The sequence below is a fragment of the Eretmochelys imbricata genome, chromosome 1, assembly GCF_965152235.1.
Source record: "Eretmochelys imbricata isolate rEreImb1 chromosome 1, rEreImb1.hap1, whole genome shotgun sequence".
NCBI classification, from domain to species: Eukaryota; Metazoa; Chordata; order Testudines; family Cheloniidae; genus Eretmochelys; species Eretmochelys imbricata.
The window spans coordinates 240729672-240752648 of NC_135572.1; the positions used below are offsets into that span (position 1 = coordinate 240729672).

Here is a 22977-nt window from a genome sequence, read left to right on the forward strand (position 1 = left end):
TCTGAACCAGATCTATACTTGGCCCAGTATACTTTCCACAGAATGATGACAATAACACTCGCTGGTACTTTGGGGCAGAGTGCATTCATCACCCATACAGGTGAACAATACAGGCTGAGGTAAGTCACAGCTCTGTGAAAGCTGCTTCTTCCCATGCTGGTACCCATGATCTGGATAAACAGCTATAGCTACTCAGATGCCAAAATTATGAGTTATTGTTATTTAAGAAATGCCCATCAAGGTTTTTTAAACAAACAAACAAGAAAAACCCCACAAAAAAACAAACAAACAGAATTTCATGGGACAAAAAGAAAAGACCCTAGTTTGAGGGGTTTTTTTTTTTTTTTTTTGCAAAATTTCAAAGGCCTGCTGTAAACAACAGAGGTGTGAAATCTCCTCATAACAGGTCACAGAATTATTTTATAATGGAAAGTGTTGGAAAACCTAAAAATAAGGGTAATCAGTTCCTCCTAAAATGTTTTAAGTCAAGTTGTAGTTGAGTTATTAGTACATAAAATTCAGATGATTTATTTGGAGACAGTTTTAACTTCCATGAAACTCAAATAACTGAGCAATTTTCTTCATGTTTTGGGGAGGGAAAAAAGAAGAAAAGAAAAAAAAAAAAAAAAGTCAGGCCAAGACGGATATTCCTTCCACACAAATAAAGCAAGAGGGCCATCTAAGGCCCCAATTTTAAAATTCATTGTATGTGAGCAGACTGCAGTGCCCATATAGAGTTCCACTGAAGTCAATGGGGGTTCACATGGGCACAGCAATACTCCCACACACAATGAACTGTGGAATCAGGGTGATGTAACCAGTGACCTCCAAGAAATTTAGTGCTATAATCAATTTTTACACCAAGCTGAGAGTGCTTTCTCTGCTCAGAAATGGGATCTGTTTGAGGAGGATCCTACCTTCTGTCAAATTATTCAAGCTTGATAAGAAATACTGGATAGGTTAATATTCTGGGCCCAAATCACCACTGTTATTCCCTCTGGGAAAGATCCAGTCATCGATGGCTCCCCAGTAGGTTTTAAAAGCCTTTGCACAACTTATTACTGCTTTATTCCAATTCCGTTTTATTCAATGAGTAATAACAATTATACTCAGAAAAATGGGATACATTCAAGCCATTTACATAGCTCTCAAAATTGTTTGGGGAAGGAATGCAACAAGCATAACCATAGGACTTTCTCTTCCTCTCCATAGGTTCATATACTTGTTCAATGTACTCCATTCTCCCTATCAAGATTATTTCTAGTACTTTCCAACAAATTCCCCAGGGATTTTATAAGGCATTCCTAATCACATGAATTATACAAGAACAATCGTTAAACATGCCTGAGAAATGAGCAGCCTCAGAATACACTGTGTCTATCCCCAGGATGTGCTTTTTCCACATGGTTCACCTTTGCTGAATTTTCCTATAGACAATGTTGCTGTATGAAATATAGTCATGTCTGCTCCTTGTTTCTCTTTTTTTCCTTCTTATGATAGATGGCCTCTTTCACCTCTGAGATCAGACCATGTTTTCAGTAGTACACTATATAACAAGCTGTTATACACAGAGCCCTTCGTTTTCAGTTTTTATTTTATTTAATTTTTCACAGGAATTTATCGGTGTTTATCACTACAACAACAAAAACAGGTAAAAATCGATGCAAAAAACTATTAATACTTTCTATGGGTAAATGCCGGGGTTTATTTTGGTGGATGGAAGGACAGGGAAAAAGTATTCAGTAGGGAGTTCAATGTGGTTTGCTGCCAAACTAAAACAGAACTCAAAACACAATGCCACTTCTGAGTTTAAGAATATAATATATCTATAATTCCCAAATAAACTTTTCACTTGAATATACAGTTTACTGTTGTAGACTTAGAACTGTTAGCCTATAAATATTTACATTTCATAATTGGGTCACACCATTTGCAGCGCATAACTCAACTTCATCCTTTTCTCCTGTTTTTTGTTTTTGTTTTTAAACTTTCAAATACTTCCTTGTGTTCTGAAATGTATTCTGATACTGATTTTTGTTTTCTTCCCATTTTAGTGTTTTGGATCTTTAAACCGTTATCTGCTAGCAGCTTGACATGTGTACGTGGTGAGTGTGAGATTCATCAGTATGTTCAGATGTGTATGCACTTCAGAGTTTGTTTATTGTGTCTTCTAGACTAATACTTAGCCTTGCTTCAACAGGCAGCTTTGCATATACCCACAAACTAATGTATTATCGTAATACATATATCTCATGCAATGTATTGTATTTTCCAAACAAAACAAGTTATTTTTTATATATTTGAATGATATAAAAGTAGGGTGAAAATCAGAAAAAAATGAATACTTATTATAAAACCTGAGATTTTTTCGATAAAAATTGGTTTAAACTGAAAATGAAGGGGCTTAATTATACAGTACAGTAACTCCTCACTTAAAGTTGTCCCAGTTAATGTTGTTTCGTTGCTGATCAATTAGGGAATATGCTCATTTAAAGTTGCACAATGCTCCCTCATAACGTTGTTTGGCAGCCGCCTGCTTTGTCCACTGCTTACAGAAAGAGCAGCCTGTTGCAGCTAGCTGGTGGGGGCTTGGAACCAGGGTGGACCAGCAGCCCCCCATCAGCTCCCCGTTCCTCTAAGTTCCCTGTGCGAACCTGCCAGCAGTTCAGCTGTCCCTCCTGCCACTGCCATGTCCTGCTCCTGTCCTCTGCCTCGGCGCTGTTCCGGGGAGCCTCCTGGTGTGTGTGTGTGTGTGTGTGTGTGTGTGTGTGTGTGTGTGTGTGTGTGTGTGTGTGTGTGTGTGTGTGTGTGTGTGTGTGTGTGTGTGTGTGTGTGTGTGTGTGTGTGTGTGTGTGTGTGTGCGTGCGCGCGCAAATATCAGGGTGTCCCGCTCCCCCCTTACCTCATTTCCCTTGAGGGCTCAGCTGAGTGCTAGTTCATCATTTAGCAGTAAGGCATTGCCTGGAAAATATCCCACCTTCTGACTCCACCATCTCAACCAAGCTTCACAATCATCACTGCTGTGTACAGTATTAAATTGTTTGTTTAAAACTTATACCATGTGTACATATATATAATATAGTCTTTTGTCTGGTGAAAAAAATTTCACTGGAAACCCCCCCCCCCACCCCTTTATATTAATTCTTATGGGGAAACTGAATTTCCTTAACATCATTTTGCTTAAAGTCGCTTTTTTCAGGAACATAACTACAACGTTAAGTGAGGAGTTACTGTACTTGTTTCTAGCCTAGGGAATTTCCTGCTCAGCCTTGAGGAATAATAAGACACTACCAATAGAACACAAATATATTTAACTCAATCCTACATGACTCTGGGGTCAAGCATTAAAGAGCTAGTACTTAATGGGAAAATGGCAGAAATCCAATACCTTCTGAACAGATATCATGTATCTGTCTCACTTTCTTCTACATTCGAGAGCACAAGAAGTATTCTGCTCAAATTATAGAAGACTTCATAAAACATTTTAGAAGAAAGGCTTCCTTAGCTGAACTCATCTACAAATGGCTCAACTTGAGAGACTATACTGAATTCAGCCTCCCACTTTTTGCTGATTTTTACAAGAAACTGTAACTCTCAGATGAGATACTGGAAACAAGTTACAGCCTTTCCCTCCTCCTTATATCTATCATTTACTTAGTAAAAGTCTGAACAGTTAGTATTGCCCAACTCCCAAAGTTCAAATATCATGAACTAGGAGCCAAAGAGCCGTAATAGTTTAAAAATCCATGAGTTTTTTTGGGCAGAGTGAAGCAAGGCCCTACACTCAACTTGATGGCATTTGTCTGTCTGTCGGTCTATCGGTCTTGTCTGTAAGGCTGATTCCCATTGATACGAGAGGAAAATCAGGGCCACAGCTCAATATGCGGGTCTCTCTCATTGGGCGTACAGCTCAGCCTACCATAAGCAACAGAGTGTGCGACTCTGTACTTAAAAAATAATAAATTTGGGACTCTTTTTCTTTGCTTCCTAAGCTTTCAGGGTGCACTCAGGTCACAATTCCAAACTTTTCTCCACAACCATGAGGTCTAGGAACTTATTTTTTTTAAAAAAAAACCCAGAGATTCTCATGTAATCACAGGATTCCAGGAACTGGGCTTTAAGTAAAACCCATGAGATTCATGATTAAATCGAGAGGGTTGGTAACATGGCTACTATTAACATGGGTGAAAGGCCCTGGATTAAGTAAACAGTAAATGCTGCAGAGGCTAAGGCCCAGATCTTGCAAGGAAAACCATGTGGGCAGACTCTGTCAGCATGTGTGGAGAGTTCTCGTCCACCTATGTTGTCCTTGCACGATCAAGGTGTAGTTATCAAATCTATTGTACTTTCATCTGACAGTCTCGCCACAGTTTTACAGAAGTCATCCAGGTCTCTCCTATGAAAACCTGCATTTCCAGTCTGTTAAAAACCAGTCATAGTTGTAACAGATAGCACTTTTAAAATTTGATCATAGCTAAATGGATTATCACTGGTTTCTTGCTACTCAGAATGGCTAAAGGAAATAGCTAGCACAGCATCACATGGAGCCATGATAGCCTTGTCTACAAAAAAATTACTCACTGCTTGCTAGAGCTGTTAGCAGCGGTGCAGCTTAACTCGCACTGGAACAGAATTTAGTTACAAGTCTAGACCTGGACACATCATGTTTCCTTCTGAAAAGGACTTGAACACAATCTGTCCTTGCCTACGCTTGCAGTTAAACTGTGCTCCAACTTTGATTTAGCTGCACTTGTTACTGACACCCATTGTCAGCAATGGGTAATTTTCATACTGGGTTTTTGGAGGGGGGTGAGGGAGTGAGAGAACCTGGATTTGTGCAGGAAATGGCCTAACTTCATTATCATGCACATTGTGTAAAGAGTTGTCACTTTGGATGGGCTATCACCAGCAGGAGAGTGAATTTGTGTGGGGGGGTGGAGGGTGAGAAAACCTGGATTTGTGCTGGAAATGGCCTAACCTGAAGATTACTTTAGATAAGCTATTACCAGCAGGACAGTGGGGTGGGAGGAGGTATTGTTTCATATTCTCTGTGTATATATAAAGTCTGCTGCAGTTTCCACGGTATGCATCTGATGAAGTGAGCTGTAGCTCACGAAAGCTCATGCTCAAATAAATTGGTTAGTCTCTAAGGTGCCACAAGTACTCCTTTTCTTTTTGCGAATACAGACTAACACGGCTGTTACTCTGAAACCTTTCATACTGTAGGAAAGTCTTATCAGAACCAATCTGGAGCTAGTACAGAAAGTCAATCTTAAATAAATCAAATTATAAATAATACAATTTCTGGGACTACTAGGTCTGTGGATTATTTTTTTATTTACATTGATCATAACTTCTTTTCGCTCTTTCAAGTATAAGAACAATAACAGTAAAGTAACTTGAATTCATACTAATATACTGTTATATACTTATATAAATTGTGCTGGTTTTAAAACATCTGCTGTACCTTAACAGGACACTCACTCAACTTGACATTTTTTTAAAATTCTCTAATTTTAAGAAATTCACATTTCTGAAATATCACCCTTTAAATACTAGAATATATGTATTTTAAATCTATTTTTAAAGTTGTATAAAGATGCTCCTATTTCCCTGCTGATGTTCTGAGGAGTCTTTACAGCAAGGGAGAGTGGGTGCAACCAAGAGCCCCCTCTTGCCCTTCCATTCACATACCTGTCTGTTGGCCAGCATCTTCAGCAACAGCAACAAAGTACGACCTCCCAACTTCTAAACTACTCCAGGACCTGTACTGGAGACCCAATAAGTCAAGAACCTCTTCTTCCTTTAGTCTCCAAAGATCCGAGTAGAGAAGAGGGCTTCACAACTCCTTCCCTGGCTGCTGTTGCTCCCTAACCTCGTGCAGGGAAGAAAGAGGCTCAGCTGCTCCACTTCCATGCTCCCATTGCTACCAGCCACATTCAGGATTATAGGGGAGGAAGAACAGGGTGCCCAAACTCTGTTAGGGTTCCAGGGACTCCCACTGTCCACAGATTGCTGTTAACCACAGAATAATGTGATGGGTCTCTGGGAAAAGGCCTCACTCACTCTTCTGGACCCAAACTCTGCTGCTGTTGCAAGTAAACATCCTCTTGAAAGGCCTAGGGCATGTGCTCCCTGCCACAGAGCTGCATGAGAGTACTGCCATCAAACTAGTATGTGAGATAGGACGAACAACTGACCAACAAAACAATGAAATCAGCTATACAAAAAATGTCACCAAATGTACAATTTAAAAGTGAAAAAGAGAGAAACATTTTCTTTGCATTAACTTTTCATATGCTGTGGTGGTGGTGGTGGTAACAACCTACTGAAGTCATAAAGTGTATTATGAAAGCTTTAAAATGAGATAATATATAAAAGTCTGCAGGCTATTATATGAATATGAGTCTTTGTAGACTTCTGTTGCAGGGATAATAAAAAAACTATTTTTTCATTAGTGGTTAATATACCAAAAGATTCTGTGCCAGTATATTAAAGCTAATGATAATTTTACAGAATAGTAAGTAAAATATGGGGGATTATCATCAGAGTAGATAATTTACTTTTGAGATAATTATATAATTACATTGAGACCCTAGTGCCTATATGTAAACAATCAAAAGAGATTAGATAACTGTCTAGTTAAAAGATTCCAGAACAGTGTACTGTACAATATGACAAAATGTGAAGAACACTTAAAAAGGTTATTTGCTTACATAGGAATAGACTACCCTCTACTGGTCAGTGGCTAGTATGCAAATAAAGTGTTCTAGTATTAATAGAGTGAAAAGATACTGAAGACTCACAAATACTATAGTGAGTTAACATTGAAATCCATACTGAAAGAAGGCTAGTTTGTGTAATAAAATAATGGAAACCAAGGAAGTGCCACATCAGGGATGCCATCATGCTTAATTTAATGGAAAATTAAGAGAGCCAGTTACCAAAAAATTGAATGTAATCTTTGGAGAATGGTCTCCTGCTGCCACAAATGACAAATGTTTCACCTCTCCCTTCATTGTGATTACAGTTGGGGAAAGAGGGTTGAAGTGGAAAAAAACAGACGTTGAAATGGTTATGCCTGGGTTTTCAACCGTTCTTCCTGTATAACTGGCTAAACTGTTAAAACATTGACTCTCAAAGGCATGAGAGATCTAGGACACTGACTGATGGACACCAGAATACTCGGAAGACTAAATAATACCCAGTGCCTTAGTAAAACAACAGAAGGTAACTCTGAAATATCCATCTGGAGCTTAAAAGAAAGGGAAGCATCTCTGTTTTGCACAGAATTTGTATATGTATACCAGATTGTTCACAGAGTCACAGAAATGTAAGGGAGAAAGGGATCTCAAGAGGTTATTTAGTCCATCCTCCTACACTGAGGCAGGGTTTAGTATATCAAGACCATCCCTGATAGGTATGTGTCTAGCCTGTTCTTAAAAACGTCTATGACAGGAATTCCTCAACTTCTCCAGATAACCTGTTCCAATGCTTATCTATCTATCATGGGGGCTGGCCCTTAAGGGACGGGGGTGGTCAGGCACCCATCTTAACTGTGGACTCCAATAAGGAGAATGAGCAAACACAGATCCACCCGGGGAAGAGATAATTCTTTAACTAGCTGGGTGACAATTAACTAGTTAAAGAACATAGCCTTAGGAAGAGTTATGATGGCTCAGAAAGAAAGTTAGAGCTCAGAGAAATGCTTCTAAGCAGAGGGCTTCCCAGGGTGATGGAGCCTCACTAGGAAAGGAAACCAGGGAAGAATGCTACTTGCAGGAAAGGAAAAGGAAGACCTGTGAATGCCAAGCCCTAGCAAAACCTGGTCCCAGTGGCAGGACCTCAAGAAGTAACAGTAAGAACTCCAGATCACAAAGGAATTATATGCTGCTCCAGAGAAGGGTTTCTGGGGTTTAAACTCTCCGGGTACCCTGAACTCAGATGAAGAACCATTCCTCAGCTGATAACAAGAGGCCCTGGGTCAAAAGGGCCCCACTTGCAAGAGCCTGGATGGAGGACACAGATGGACTTAAATTGGGTTGATTGACTAAGGCTAACTCTGCCCTTTCCCCCATCACCCTCTGCCCCCCTACCCCCAGCTAAGATGCTGAGGTGGAGGCTTATTTGCAGAAACATGTTCCACCTTTCGATTAGATAAACTAGACCTCTGAAAGGGCACCATTCAATATACATATAAGTCTCACTGCATTTACAGAAAGCATGCTAAGGGGAACTGAGGCAGTGACAGAGACACTCCAAGGGTGCATGCCTGGAAAAATCATGTAGCAGGCCCTCAAGAAATCAATTTTGAAGCACTTAGAGGAGAGGAAAGTGATCAGGAACAGTCAGCATGGATTCACCACGGCAAGTCAAACCTGACTAGCCTAATTGCCTTCTATGATGAGATAACTGGCTCTGTGGATGAGGAGAAAGCAGTGGACGTGTTATTCCTTGACTTTAGCAAAGCTTTTGATATGGTCTCCCACAGTATTTTTGCCAGCAAGTTAAAGAAGTATGGGCTGGATGAATGGACTATAAGGTGGATAGAAAGCTGGCTAGAGCATCGGACTCAACAGGTAGTGATCAATGGCTCCATGTCTAGTTGGCAGCCAGTATCAAGTGGAGTGCCCCAAAGGTCGGTGCTGTGGCTGGTTTTGTTCAATATCTTCATTAATGATCTGGTGGAGGGCGTGGATTGCACCCTCAGCAAGTTTGCAGATGACACTAAACTGGGAGGAGTGGTAGATATACTGGAGGGTAGGAGGGATACAGAGGGACCTAGACAAATTAGAGGATTGGGCCAAAAGAAATCTGATGAGGTTCAACAAGGACAAGTGTAGAGTCCTGCACTTAGGACAGAAGAATCCCATGCACTGCTACAGACTAGGGACCGAGTGGCTAGGCAGCAGTTCTGCAGAAAAGGACCTGTGGGTTACGGTGGACGAGAAGCTGAATATGAGTCAACAGTGTGCCCTTGTTGCCAAGAAGGCTAACGGCATTTTGGGCTGTATAAGTAGGCGTATTGCCAGCAGATTGAGGGACGTGATCCTTCCCCTCTATTCGACATTGGTGAGGCCTCATCTGGAGTAGCGTGTCCAGTTTGGGGCCCCACGGTACAAGAAGGATGTGGAAAAATTGGAAAGAGTCCAGCGGAAGGCAACAAAAATGATATGAGCGCTGGAGCACAAGACTTATGAGGAGAGGCTGAGGGACCTGGGATTATTTCGTCTGCAGAAGAGACGAATGAGGGGGGATTTGATAGCTGCTTTCAACTACCTGAAAGAGGTTTCCAAAGAGAATAAATCTAGACTGTTCTCAGTAGTAGCAGATGACAGAATGAGGAGTAATGGTCTCAAGTTGCAGTGGGGGAGGTTTAGGTTGGATATAAGGAAAAACTTTTTCACTAGGAGGGTGGTGAAATGCGTTACCTAGAGAGGTGGTGGAATCTCCTTCCTTTGAGGTTTTTAAGGTCAGGCTTGACAAAGCCCTGGCTGGGATGATTTAGTTGGAGATTGGTCCTGCTTTGAGCAGGGGGTTGAACTAAATGACCTCCTGAGGTCCCTTCCGACCCTAATATTCTATGAGCACATTTTCCTTATAGTTAGAAAATTTTTCTTTATATCTAACCTGAATTTCTCTTACTGTAAACTTAGCCAATTACTTCTTTTCCTAACCTTGATGGATATGGAGAACAAGTGATCAACATCCTCTTTATATCAATCTTTCACATACTCGAAGACTGATGTCTCCTTCCTACCTTTTATCTCCTTCCTACCTTTTATCTTCTCTAGACTAAACATGCCCAGTTTTTCCTACCTTTCTTTTTACAGGCTATAATAAAAAAGTTAAACTGATCATAGCAGAAAAGAACAAAACAAAAAAAAACCAAAAACCCACCAGAAGAGGATACTGTTCCAAACTGACTGTATTGACCTCTGGAAAAATCTGAACAATGGTGAAACTTCTTCTTTTATAGCATATGCGACATTATACAACAGGTAGAAGAGGGAGCTCTCTAACCATCCAAAATGAAATGTTCATAATAAACAGTGATCTCCTTCGTTTATTAAACTTATTTCATTCCAAAACAATTTGGGCCAGAATCTCAGCTACTACACATACTGAAGTAAATGGAACTGATTTACAGGAGCTGACAATCTGACCCTTTAATACACTTATACAGGAAACACTTCATCCATTGTTGAAATGCAACTACCTTTGAGGTAGAATGCAATAGCTGTTTAACAATGGAAAGCACCACTAAACAGCAACATAATAGCCATTTGTCAGGGAACCTTAAGCCCTGGTCTACACTAGGAGTTGAGGTCGAAATTTAGCAGTGTTAAATCGATTTAACCCTGCACCCGTCCACATGATGAAGCCCTTTTTTTGACCTAAAGGGCTCTTAAAATCGATTTCCTTACTCCACCCCCGACAAGGGGATTAGCACTGAAATCGGCCTTGCTGGGTCGAATTTGGGGTACTGTGGACGCAATTAGATGGTATTGGCTCCGGGAGCTATCCCAGAGTGCTCCATTGTGACCGCTCTGGACAGTACTCTCAACTCAGATGCACTGGCCAGGTAGACAGGAAAAGGCCCGCAAACTTTTGAATTTCAATTTCCTGTTTGCATGGTCACCTGCAGCTTGCCACGCTGGCCAGAGCTCATCGGCAGAGGTGACCATGATGGAGTCCCAGAATCGCAAAAGAGCTCCAGCATGGACCGAACGGGAGGTATGGGATCTGATCGCTGTATGAGGAGAGGAATCCGTGCTATCAGAACTCTGTTCCAGTTTTCAAAATGCCAAAACATTTGTCAAAATCTCCCAGGGCATGAAGGACAGAGGCCATAACAGGGACCCGAAGCAGTGCCGCATGAAACTTAAGGAGCTGAGGCAAGCCTACCAGAAAACTAGAGAAGCAAACGGCCGCTCCGGGTCAGAGCCTCAAACATGCCACTTCTATGATGAGCTGCATGCCATTTTAGGGGGTTCAGCCACCACTACCATGTTGTTTGACTCCTTCAATGGAGATGGAGGCAACACAGAAGCAGGTTTTGGGGACAAGGAAGATGACGATGGTGAAGTTGTAGATAGCTCACAGCAAGCAAGCGGAGAAACCGGTTTTCCTGACAGCCAGGATCTGTTTCCCACCCTGGACCTGGAGCCAGTACCCCCCGAACCCACCCAACGCTGCCACCCGGACCCGCCTGGCGGAGAAGGGATCTCTGGTGAGCGTACCTTTTAAAATACTATACATGGTTTAAAAGCAAGCATGTTTAAGGATTAATTTGCCCTGGCATTTGCGGCTCTCCTAGATGTACTCCCAAAGCCTTTGCAAAAGGTTTCTGGGGAGGGCAGCCTTATTCCGTCCACCATGGTAGGACACTTTACCACACCAGGCCAGTAGCACGTACTCGGGAATCACTGTAGAACAAAGCATTGCAGTGTATGTTTGCTGGCATTCAAACAACATCCGTTCTTTATCTCTCTGTGTTATCCTCAGGAGAGTGATACCATTCATGGTCACCTGGTTGAAATAGGGGGCTTTTCTTAAGGGGACATTCAGAGGTGCCCGTTCCTGCTGGGCTGTTTGCCTGTGGCTGAACAGAAATGTTCCCTGCTGTTAGCCACAGGGAGGGGTGAGGGGCTAGCCACGTGGTGGGTGGAGGCAATATGCAACCTTATAACGAAAGCACGTGCTGTGTATGTAATGTAAACAGCAAGGTTTACTGTGAAAGAGTGTACCCATTGTTCCATAAAATGTGTCTTTTTAAATACCACTGTCCCTTTTTTTTTTTGTCCACCAGCTGCATGTGTTTCAATGATCACAGGATCTTCTCCTTCCCAGAAGCTAGTGAAGATTAGAAGGCGAAAAAACCGCACTCGTGATGAAATATTCTCTGAGCTCATGCTGTCCTCCCACACTGACAGAGCACAGACGAATGCGCAGAGGTAGACAATGTCAGACTGCAGGAAAGCACAAAATGACTGGGAGGAGAGGTGGGCTGAGGAGAGTAAGTGGCGGGCTGAAGAAAGGGCTGAAGCTGAAAGGTGGCCCACGGCAGCGTGATGAGAGGAGGCAGGATTCAATGCTGAGGGTGCTGGAAGATCAAACTAACGTGCTCCAGCATATGGCTGAGCTGCAGGAAGGCAGCAGGAGCACAGCCCACCGCTACAGCCCTTGTGTAACCAACCACCTTCCTCCCCAAGTTCCATAGCCTCCTCACCCAGACGCCCAAGAATGCGGTGGGGGGGCCTCCGGCCACCCAGCCACTCCACCCGAGAGGACTGCCCAAGCAACAAAAGGCTGGCATTCAATAAGTTTTAAACTTTTAAAGTGCTGTGTCTCCTTGTCCTTCCCTCCTCCACCACCCCTCCCAGGCTACCTTGGCAGTTATCCCCATCCCGGTGCTTCTCTCCTCCACCCCCCCACCCCCCCAGGCTACCTTGGCAGTTATCCCCCTATTTGTGTGATGAATTAATAAAGAATGCATGAATGTGAAGCAAGAATGACTTTATTGCCTCTGCAAGTGCTGATTGAAGGGAGGAGGGGAGGGTGCTTAGCTTACAGGGAAGTAGAGTGAACCAAGGGGCGGGGGGTTTCATCAAGGAGAAACAAACAGAACTTTCACACCGTAGCCTGGCCAGTCATGAAACTGGTCTTCAAAGCTTCTCTGATGCGCAGCATGCCCTGCTGTGTTCTTCTAACCGCCCTGGTGTCTGGCTGCGCGTAACCAGCAGCTAGGCGATTTGCCTCAACCTCCCACCCCGCCATAAACGTCTCCTCCTTACTCCCACAGATATTGTGGAGCGCACAGCAAGCAGTAATAACAGTGGGAATATTGGTTTCGCTGAGGTCTAAGCGAGTCAGTAAACTGCGCCAGCACGCCTTTAAACGTCCAAATGCACATTCTACCACCATTCTGCACTTGCTCAGCCTGTAGTTGAACAGTTCCTGACTACTGTCCAGGCTGCCTGTGTACGGCTTCATGAGCCATGGCATTAAGGGGTAGGCTGGGTCCACAAGGATAACTATAGGCATTTCAACATCCCCAACGGTTATTTTCTGGTCTGGGAATGAAGTCCCTTCCTGCAGCTTTTGAAACAGACCAGAGTTCCTGAAGATGCAAGCGTCATGTACCTTTCCTGGCCATCCCATGTTGATGTTGGTGAAACGTCCCTTGTGATCCACCAGTGCTTGCAGCACCATTGAAAAGTACCCCTTGCGGTTTACATACTCGCCGGCTTGGTGCTCCGGTGCCAAGACAGGGATATGGGTTTCGTCTATGGCCCCACCACAGTTAGGGAATCCCATTGCAGCAAAGCCATCCACTATGACCAGCACATTTCCCAGGGTCACTACCCTTGATATCAGCAGAACTTTGATTGCGTTGGCTACTTGCATCACAGCAGCCCCCACAGTTGGTTTGCCCACTCCAAATTGATTCCCGACTGACCGGTAGCTGTCTGGTGTTGCAAGCTTCCACAGGGCTATTGCCACTCGCTTCTCAGCTGTGAGGGCTGCTCTCATCTTGGTATTCATGCGCTTCAGAGCACCTGCCCCATTAGCACCATGATGCCTGCATTGCCAGGGCCCATGCTTTGAGAGAAGTCTGTGTCCATGTCCACATCACTCTCGTCACCACGCTGATGTCGCCTACTCGCCCGGTTTCGCTTTGCCAGGTTTGGTGCTGCATACACTGCTGGATAATGCGTGTGGTGTTTAACGTGCTCCTAATTTCCAAAGTGAGCTGAGCGGACTCCATACTTGCCGTGCCGTGGCGTCTGCACAGAAAAAAGGCGCGGAACGATTGTCTGCTGTTGCTCTGACGGAGAGAGGGGCGACTGACGACATGGCTTACAGGGTTGGCTTACAGGGAATTAAAATCAACAAAGGGGGTGGCTTTACATCAAGGAGAAACAAAAGCAATTGTCACACAGAATGGCCCCCTCAAGGATTGAACTCAAAACCCTGGGTTTAGCAGGCCAACGCTCAACCCACTAAGCTATCCCTCCCTCTCGTATTTCAGGCAGGACTTCACGGAGGGAGGGAGTGGGGAGCAAATGAATACAAAACAAATCTGGCCTATTTCTTGTTTTGATCCACTCCATCTATCTTTTACATCTTTGGCTGGCAGCAGACGGTGCAGAAGGACTGCAAGCCATCTCTTGGCTGCTCGGCAGAAGATGGTACAATAGGACTGGTAGCCATTCTCATCTCCTGCCTGCCCGGCAAAAGATGGTACAATAGGACTGCTAGCCATCCATATTTCCTGCTTGCTCACCATAAGATGGTACAGTAGAACTGCCTGCAGGACTAAAGAGAATGACCTGGTCGAGTCACTCCTAATTTAGTCCCTGCACCCATGTCTGCCCAGGCGCTCCTGACCGAAGCGGCCAGGAGCACCTCGGCCATGATGATGATGACTCACCAGTCGTATTGTACCGTCTGCTGCCACAAGGCAATGGGTTGCTGCTGTTGTGTAGCAATGCAGTACCGCTTCTGCCAGCACCCAGGAGACATACGGTGACAGTGAGCTGAGCGGGCTCCATGCTTGCCGTGGTATGGCGTCTGCACAGGTAACTCAGGAAAAAAGGCGCGAAATGATTGTCTGCTGTTGCTTTCATAGAGGGAGGGAGGGCCTAATGATATGTACCCAGAACCATCCGCGACAATGTTTTTTGCCCCATCAGGCATTGGGATCTCAACCCAGAATTCCAATGGGTAGCGGAGACTGCGGGAACTGTGGGATAGCTACCCACAGTGCAACACTCCGGAAGTCGACGCTAGCCTCGGTACTGTGGAAGCACTCTTCCGAGTTAATGCACTTAATGCACTTAGAGCATTTTGTGTGGGGGGGGACACACAATCGACTATATAAAAATGATTTCTAAAAACAGATGTCTATAAATTCGACCTAAGTTCGTAGTGTAGACATAGCCTTAGTTTCCTTTCACTTACTCCCTCTTAAGTAACGAACACCCTTCCGTTAAAAAATTGTTCAAGGAAAATCGTAATCCATTTTTCTCAGCCCAACAGTCAAAGTTCACAAGATAAAACATTCTTTGCCCAGAATAGACTGAGAGATACATTTTATTAACACTATTTGAATTTCTGAGTCTGGTATTGTGGGCAGTCATTTTACATGCGCTACTTGAAGAAACAAGGCAGCACAGGACAGGGCTACAGAAGTCCAATAAACTAAATGCTGCATAGGGACAAAGATTCCACTTATGATGATTTAAATACAATAAATGGAGCAGAAGATGGAAAATTCTTGTTAAGTAACAAGTGAGAGGACAAAGGAAGAGGAGAGAAGTGTGCTTACCAATCCTTCTTATCTAATGCTTGAGAAATCTGACTGAAGGGCAAAGCGTTTCATTATATCTGAGGTAGCACAGAATGTCAAAGCATGGTACATAGCTGCTTTCAAAAGAATACAAACCACCAGCAATGAGGGAGTGAGTGAGTGGAACACCATACAGGATTATTTTTTCTTTTCATTTAACCAACCTTTAGCTGGTGAGAATGGTTGAGAAACAAGAGGATCAGAGCAAAGTTCCAGTGGAAATTGTAGCTGCTCTTCATTATCTGTAGAGGCTTCAACAAAGAAGAAATACACACATACATTAAACAGATATTTAACCAACCAACCAACCCCAAATCTTGCCAATATAAGTAAGTTTTAATTTAGTAAGGACTGACTAGAACACATTTATTCAACATAAATACACAGTGATGGACTTTTGAGTGCAGATAAGCAATTAGACGTTTACTAATAAATACAGCTGCAAAACTACTTGGACAGAATCTGAATTCCACTCAATAGGGCTTGACTTAAATAGGAATATTTTAGGAAAACCAACCCAACTGCTTTAGGTCTGCCTTAACTGAGTTAACTGTATCCAACAGTCGGTTTTTCTTATATTTTATCTAATAAAAAATTCCTATTGATACCTGGTGGTTCTATCTATTTAGTGCTAGTGAAAGAAGCTGGATAGGCCTGGATGCTTAAGTTCACTATCCAAACAAGATAAATAACACAGAGGCAGAAGAAAGCCCCCTCAACCGGCCAGTTAATGACTTGAACGCTTGCAAACTCAGCTTCGAAAGGCCATTTCAAGAGGTGAGAAAAGAATCCAAACCTCCAAGCTCAGTCCATTTTTGCAGAGAGGATATCAATTGTGACCTGAACTCAACACTTCAGTGCCAGGAACCAGACTGAAATTATCAGTTTAATTCACACTGGTTATTGAACAGCCATAAAAAGGTAACTATTTTCAGTTACTGTTGAACTGATCTAGATTTAAACCAGTGAACTCGAGGTTCAGGGCTCTGTAGCCCATTATCAACTTCCATCATTAATAGTTTAAATAAAGTCTACCTAAATTTCTTTAGAACATGCATTCTTCCTCAGTTTAGCATGGGTGCTCTTTTAGCAAGCTCATACATAAATTGCATAAATCTTCTCCACTCCCTTCAGAATGTCTTACACTTCACTGAGTTCCAAAAAGTCAGTTAGCCTAGTTTTCTAAGTATTGTGAATAATGAATTTCCTAAAATCTTATGAAAAGATTCTGCAATTTATAAGAATAAGCACAAGTATTCTATGATAAATACGTCCTTTTTTCCAAAGCACAGTGGCAGCAGGAAAATGCATGTGTAGACCACTTATTCTTTAGAATCCATTAAAAAGTTTGTTTAAAAAACTGGAGCATGGAATAGGGTTAAGAATTTCTTTCATATAGTTTCAGGTCTGTTGACTAGAGAGAGTTCTCCAGTGAAGAAGTGTGTGGTTGAATTGATAAACTAAAATGATATCATCCACTACACATTAAACATCTTTCCTATACAAACAATTATCAAGAATTGATCATTTCACCTCCCTCAAAATTCTTACCCCTTTGCAATGTTTTTTCTGCAGGGACTTTACTGGTTTGTAAAGCTTGATTTTTGTCAAATGTTATTGCAACTGCTGTGACTGTGACCTGCAATCAAAAGATACAGTACATATTGTTACTATAAAATCTCTCTTGTACAATCTTCCAAAAGCTTTGCCAAAATTAACGTTCTGCTATGGGGAAAATTTACATCATGCATGTTATTGGGAGTAGAAATAAGTTGTTTGTTTTTTAGCAGCACTTACATTTTTGTTAACTATATTCAAGGTACTGTTTTGTGACAAGAGATACCTATGAAATACCATAACCCATTAATGGCAATGTTCTATATAAATAACGTTTGAGACCCTTAATCGTAGTGTGAAAGTAGAATGAATTATATTGAAATTATAATTCATTAAAGAAAGGCTGCTTGAAAGATTTGTTGAAATACAGTTGTCATGAAGAGAAACATTAAGGAGTGTGAGACAATGGGTCCTCAAACTAATTAACTTAGAGCTCCTACTGAGCTAGGAGATCGGTAAACGTTAGTATGCAAATAAGATATGTATGTATATTTGTCAGTTTCTGCTTCCTTTTGTCTCCTATGTTGGATTGGCTTTGGCTTGTCTGTATAAATGGGTTGGCTTGAGCTTTTTGTAGGAGGCTCACATATATCTGGGTGCATTGGCAAAGTGCTTTGCTAATAAACAGAGTTGTCTGACAAATTCAGTGAGTCTTGAATCTGACTTTGACAGTAGTAATTAGAAGCTAACAAAATGGCAGTCATTGCTAGAATGAAGAAACACAGCAGATGTTATATAAAACAACCTTCCATGGCAGAGATGGTCTAAGAGCTGATATTGGCTAGGATCTGTTGTCAAAAGAGCCACCTAACAATATTTGAGCCAAGTTGTTTTTTTTTAAAAAAGTGTGTGTGAACAAAACCAACACATAATTAGGATTTTGTACTTTCATCAATTCTTTGCCTTTCATCAGAGGATTGCAAAGCATCTTATAAATATGAGTTGAGCCTCACAGTACTTTGTGAGGTAGGCAAGGAATATAAAGGAATTTTTCCCCGGCCACAGAAATGAAGCCACACTTTTGTTGCAAACAGAGGAGCTACTTAATAGCTTACGCCAACAAAACACACAATGTATTAAAAGTAAGTGAAGAAATAAACTGCATCCTCTTGAAACTGCAAGAAAAAATTAGGTAGTCAAAACAAAGTTACCAAATTTAGAATTTGTAAAGGATGGTGGATTAAGCAGCCATATTTTTATTGTATGTGCCATGGGGCACCTTTAAAGGCAACTAGTCAGGACCTTCCATTTCATATTTCATTGGAAAGATGGCATTCCATCAGCACAATAACATGCTGTGGTGCTGTTTCATATAATCAGAGGGAGAGCGTGAACAGTTGAATGAACACATCTTGTGGTACACAGTTCTTCCTTAAAGCTCCCTCAGCATACTAGTGACTCAATCTAATCTAGTTTATGTTGCAAGATCTAATGTAATCAGAAAACATGGTGGCATTAACAACAAATGAAGAAAATTAGTTACCTGAATTACTTCATCCTCTGGAAGAGCCACTGTAAAATTTACATGACAAAGGCAGCAGGGAATCATAGATCGTAGCTTAAAATACAGACTCTGTTGAATACAATACATTATTTGTGTTATTCTAAAAAAATGTTAATTCTATATTTGGTTTATTCTGGATTTCTTTTTTGCAGTAAAAATAATTACCCTATTATTTTCTCTTATTTAAGACTCAATTAGTGATTTCATTTGAGGTTTAAAGGTTTATGGTATGTTGTCTGCTCTGTGCAATAGCTTAATATTGTTATTTTTATAACATGCTGCGTCAAAGATTTTATTCTGATTTGATATGTCTCAGGAGCTATTAGCATCATATAGCCAGCATTTTAAATATTTGTAGAGCTGCTCAGGAACTAATTACATATGCAACCTAAAACAAGTCTATAATTTTGAAAGGTAAGCCTAAAAAATGTTGTTTGCAATGTAACCTAAATTCCATGTTACCTCGAATTAAATAAATGCATACATCTGGAAACTAGAACTCTTACCTTAAGCAGATTCTCACAGAGATCATTAAAGTTCTTGTTAAGTGTTTGATTTGTCAGGTTAATGTTACTTAATCTGGATACTCTTACTGAGGTGAACATCTGAAGCAGAAACATAAAAGTGTATAGTTTTAATCTTCCACAATTTTAAATCTATATGTTGCAATAGTGGGAACAAAGCAATTGATTAAAGACATTAATCAGCAGTAGTAGTCATGGTTAATAGAGAAAGAGGAAGAAACAGAAGTGAAAGTCTATGATCACACAAAGGGTGACTCTCTCAAAAATACAACTTTTTTTTTTAAACATAAGCTTAAGTATTCAACCTCATCGGGGGCTTGAAAGCCAGCCCAGGTTCTTACCATGTCACTCTTCAACAGCAAACCAGGTTCTGCGGGCCAAATCATACCCATAGTTACACCCATGCAACCCCTTTACCTTGAAAGGAATTGCACAGGTACAACTAAGTTGACCTTCTAAAAGCTATTCTGTTGACTATGCACAATACAGCTCACACTTTCTTGACTGAACTGATTCTGCAATGCAACAGGAGTAGAAAGCAATAAAAACTTATTTTTGTCACAACTCAGTTATATCTGTTTAAACAAACAGGAATGGATATGTTGAGTAAGGGGGTGTCATTTTTCAGAGTACAACTACTCTCAAAAATCTATTGCAATGTCAACAGTATATTTGTATACAAGTTTGGTTTTAAAAGGTCTTTTTGTTTTTAAAAACAACTTTACCTGTATATCAGAAGTCCAGTTATTTATGCCAGGCATAATTTCTGTGTTACAACTGTAGAAGCCTGTTACAGAAAATATTCACAGAGTTATATAATGTGCTGTGCATGAAGTAGTGCAGAGTTTCCCAAAAGCTAAATTAACTTTCCACAGTACTTTTTTCAAATATTGCAATGCATAAACTTAAAAACATACAAGCAGTACTAAAGGAATATACCAGCTTTCTAAAAATAACGTATTTCATAATATAGACCAAAGTTTAAAAACCTACACAGCAGCAAAAATGTGAAGCATTAGTAAATAAATATTCTTAAAAGTATAAAGCTTCATTACCGTAATTTATATATTAATCTTTTTTCATTTGCCAAAAAATGCCTCACAAAACAAGACAATCTCTGTGGTCACTTGATTTCTGATCTCAAAGTGACTATCCTTCAACAAAAAAAACGTCGAAAACAGACTCCAACGAGACTGCTGAATTGGAAGTAATTTGCAAATTGGCAGTTTCCACAGCATGCATCTGATGAAGTGAGCTGTAGCTCACGAAAGCTCATGCTCAAATAAATTGGTTAGTCTCTAAGGTGCCACAAGGACTCCTTTTCTTTTTACAATTAATTTAGGCTTGAATAGAGACTGGGAGTGGTTGAGTCATTATACTAAGTAAAACTATTTCCCCTTGTTTATTCCTCCCCCCCACTGTTCCTCAGACGTTCTTGTTAACTCTTGGAAATGTGCTGGAAATGGCCCACCTTGATTATCACTTCAAAAGGTTTTTTCTCCCCCCACCCCACTCTCCTGCTGGTAACAGCTCATCTTAAGTGATCACTCTCCTTACAATGTGCATTTTTTCGTGGTCTGTGTGTATATAAATCTCCTCGCTGTATTTTCCACTTTATGCATCCGATGAAGTGAGCTGTAGCTCACGAAAGCTCATGCTCAAATAAATTGGTTAGTCTCTAAGGTGCCACAAGTACTCCTTTTCTTTAAACACTAGAATCACACTCAGTGCAGCAAAGATGCTCACGCTATGAGAGGCATGTGGGAACTGAGACCGACCGATGGAACAGCAGATTCATGTCTCCCATCACACGCTCACTCTGGGCCATATGCTCATTGAGTGCAATGGTCGGCGGAATCGCCCGTACTATTTACAGGTATCTTGTTTTCTTTTGTCAAGTGCTTATAGTTGAATTTGTGTAAGTTAAATGCGCGTATGATGCGACTCACCTGTACTTAAAAGAAATTTAGAACAAGTCCTGCAACTGCATGTCAAAGTTCATACATGAGTGGATACTATGGATACCATGAATATAAGCAAGCTGGAAGGCATGATAAAAGACTACTATGTGTCACAACATGAAGATGACATTTCACATCTATGAAGAATAACTGCCATTCTTTTCTACAAAGATATTCTTGAAAGCTAAAAGGTGAGTATGTTGTAACTAGCTGTTTGCTATTAAAATGAAGTTTATAATTGAGCTGCAGCCCCGAATACTGAAGTTCCATGAGGAACAATGTATTGTTGGTTGCTGGATCCTATAGTAAGGAAATTGGTCTTAAAGAATTTTATTTTAAATATACATTTCTGTATTAACTATATTAATACACATGAAGAAAAAAAATTTGAACTAACCGAGATTGAGATAAGAAGAAAAAAGAAAACCAACCGGAATTTTGGAAAACAAATAAGTGCTGCTTCAAAGAATAAAACGAAAATACATCTTTTTGGAAAAGAGACACTGAAACCAGAAAAAAACCCCAAAAAACCCCAAGCAAAAAAAAAGATTGTTTACAATTGAGAATCAAAAGGTAGGAATAATTTTTTCCAAAGAAGAAACGATCACAACGTTGTAGTACAGAGGGGGGCAAACTACGACCCGTGGACCACATCCCCGGCCCGCAGGACCCTTCCCTCTGGCCCCGAGCTCCTGCCAGGGAACAGGGTCAGGACAGGCTTGCGAAGGAGCCAGCCCAATTCCTCGGCAGTGCGGTGAGCAGGGCGGAGGCTAGCCCCTGGCCCCTCTCCTTCTGCTCCCCTCCTTTGCAGTTACAGTTCCCCCAGCACCTGGGCAGCATGGCTGCAGCTCTGGCTGGGCGGCATGGCTATAGCGCCACCAGACCTGGGGCTCCAGGGCGTTGCGGTCAGGGAGCAGGGGGAGTTGGGGGTAGGAGGCAAGAAGCAGTGGGGCGGTCAAGGGGCCTGGGCCCTGCTGCTGGGAACAGGGGCAGAACAAGCCAGGGCCCCCCTCCACTCCCAGCATGCTTGGCCCCTGTCCCCAGCAGCCAAGCCCAAACAGGGAGCGAGCCCTGCCTGACTGCCAGGGAGAGCAGCAAAATGAGCAGAGGAAACACACAGGGAAAGGAATGAGCCTCCCTTATCCCCACCCCACAGGTAACATGGAGCGTGGAGAGCAAGGAGGGTTGGATAGGGGGGTGGGGAGCAGGGGAGGTTGGATAGGTATGGGCGTCCTGGGGGATGGTCAGGGGCAGAGAGCCGGGGTGTTTGGATAGGATGTGGGAGTCCTGGGGGGCAGTCGGGAGGGTTGGATGGGGGTGGGGGATAGACCACGCCTCGCTGTTTGGGGAGGCATAGCCTTCCCCAGCCTTCCCTACCCGGCCCTCCATACAATTTCTGTACCCGATGGGGCCCTAGAGCCAAAAAGTTTGCTCACCCCTTTTGTAGTAGGTAGCACGTTTTAATAATGTATATATTGCACAAACAACGTTGCTAAATAATAGACGTATAGACCACTAACATCTCTCATATGAAGTTCTAGCATCAATTCTGCTGTTGTTGGCATCCTTTCGTCTGTGAGAGACAGTGGGAATTGCAGACTATGATTTAAGTCAGTCTCCAACCTTTTCACATACAAGATCATTTTTTGAATTTAAGTGCAACCCAGGATCTATCCCGCCCCTTCCCCAAAGCCCTGCCCACTCCATTCCCCGCCCCCACCCCCGCTCACTCTCTCCCACCCTCACTCACTTTCACTGGGCTGGGGCAGGGGGTTGTGGCAGAGGGGTTCAGAGCGTGGAGGGGGCTTTGGGCTGAGCCTGGGGCAGGGGTGTAGGAGGGGAGAGGAGTACAAGCTCTGGGAGGGAGTTTGGGTGCAGGAGGGGTGCTTCCTGCCTGCCCTGGCCCCACACCGCTCCCGGAGGCGGCCAACATGCCCCTCTGGGAGGGGCACGTGGCTCTGCATGCTGCTCCTGCCTGCAAGTACCGCGCCCGCAGCTCCAATTGGCCACAGTTCC

At 42.4% G+C, this 22977-nt stretch overlaps 1 protein-coding gene across 13 annotated transcripts in view; it reads right to left on the reverse strand.

Moving 5' to 3' along the window:
- C2CD5 (C2 calcium dependent domain containing 5) overlaps nucleotides 1-22977 on the reverse strand; it is a 132206-nt gene that overhangs the window by 8470 nt on the left and 100759 nt on the right. For 12 of the 13 annotated variants that reach the window (XM_077826425.1, XM_077826416.1, XM_077826393.1 and 9 more), the window contains 5 exons: nucleotides 19726-19787; nucleotides 18983-19081; nucleotides 18456-18545; nucleotides 16907-16994; nucleotides 15520-15606 (listed from right to left, as the gene is read on the reverse strand). In XM_077826425.1, coding sequence (XP_077682551.1) covers nucleotides 15520-15606; nucleotides 16907-16994; nucleotides 18456-18545; nucleotides 18983-19081; nucleotides 19726-19787 — 426 coding nt within the window. Of the gene's footprint in view, nucleotides 1-13683; nucleotides 13791-15519; nucleotides 15607-16906; nucleotides 16995-18455; nucleotides 18546-18982; nucleotides 19082-19725; nucleotides 19788-22977 lie in introns of those variants that run through there. The other variant, XM_077826469.1, reaches the window with a different exon arrangement.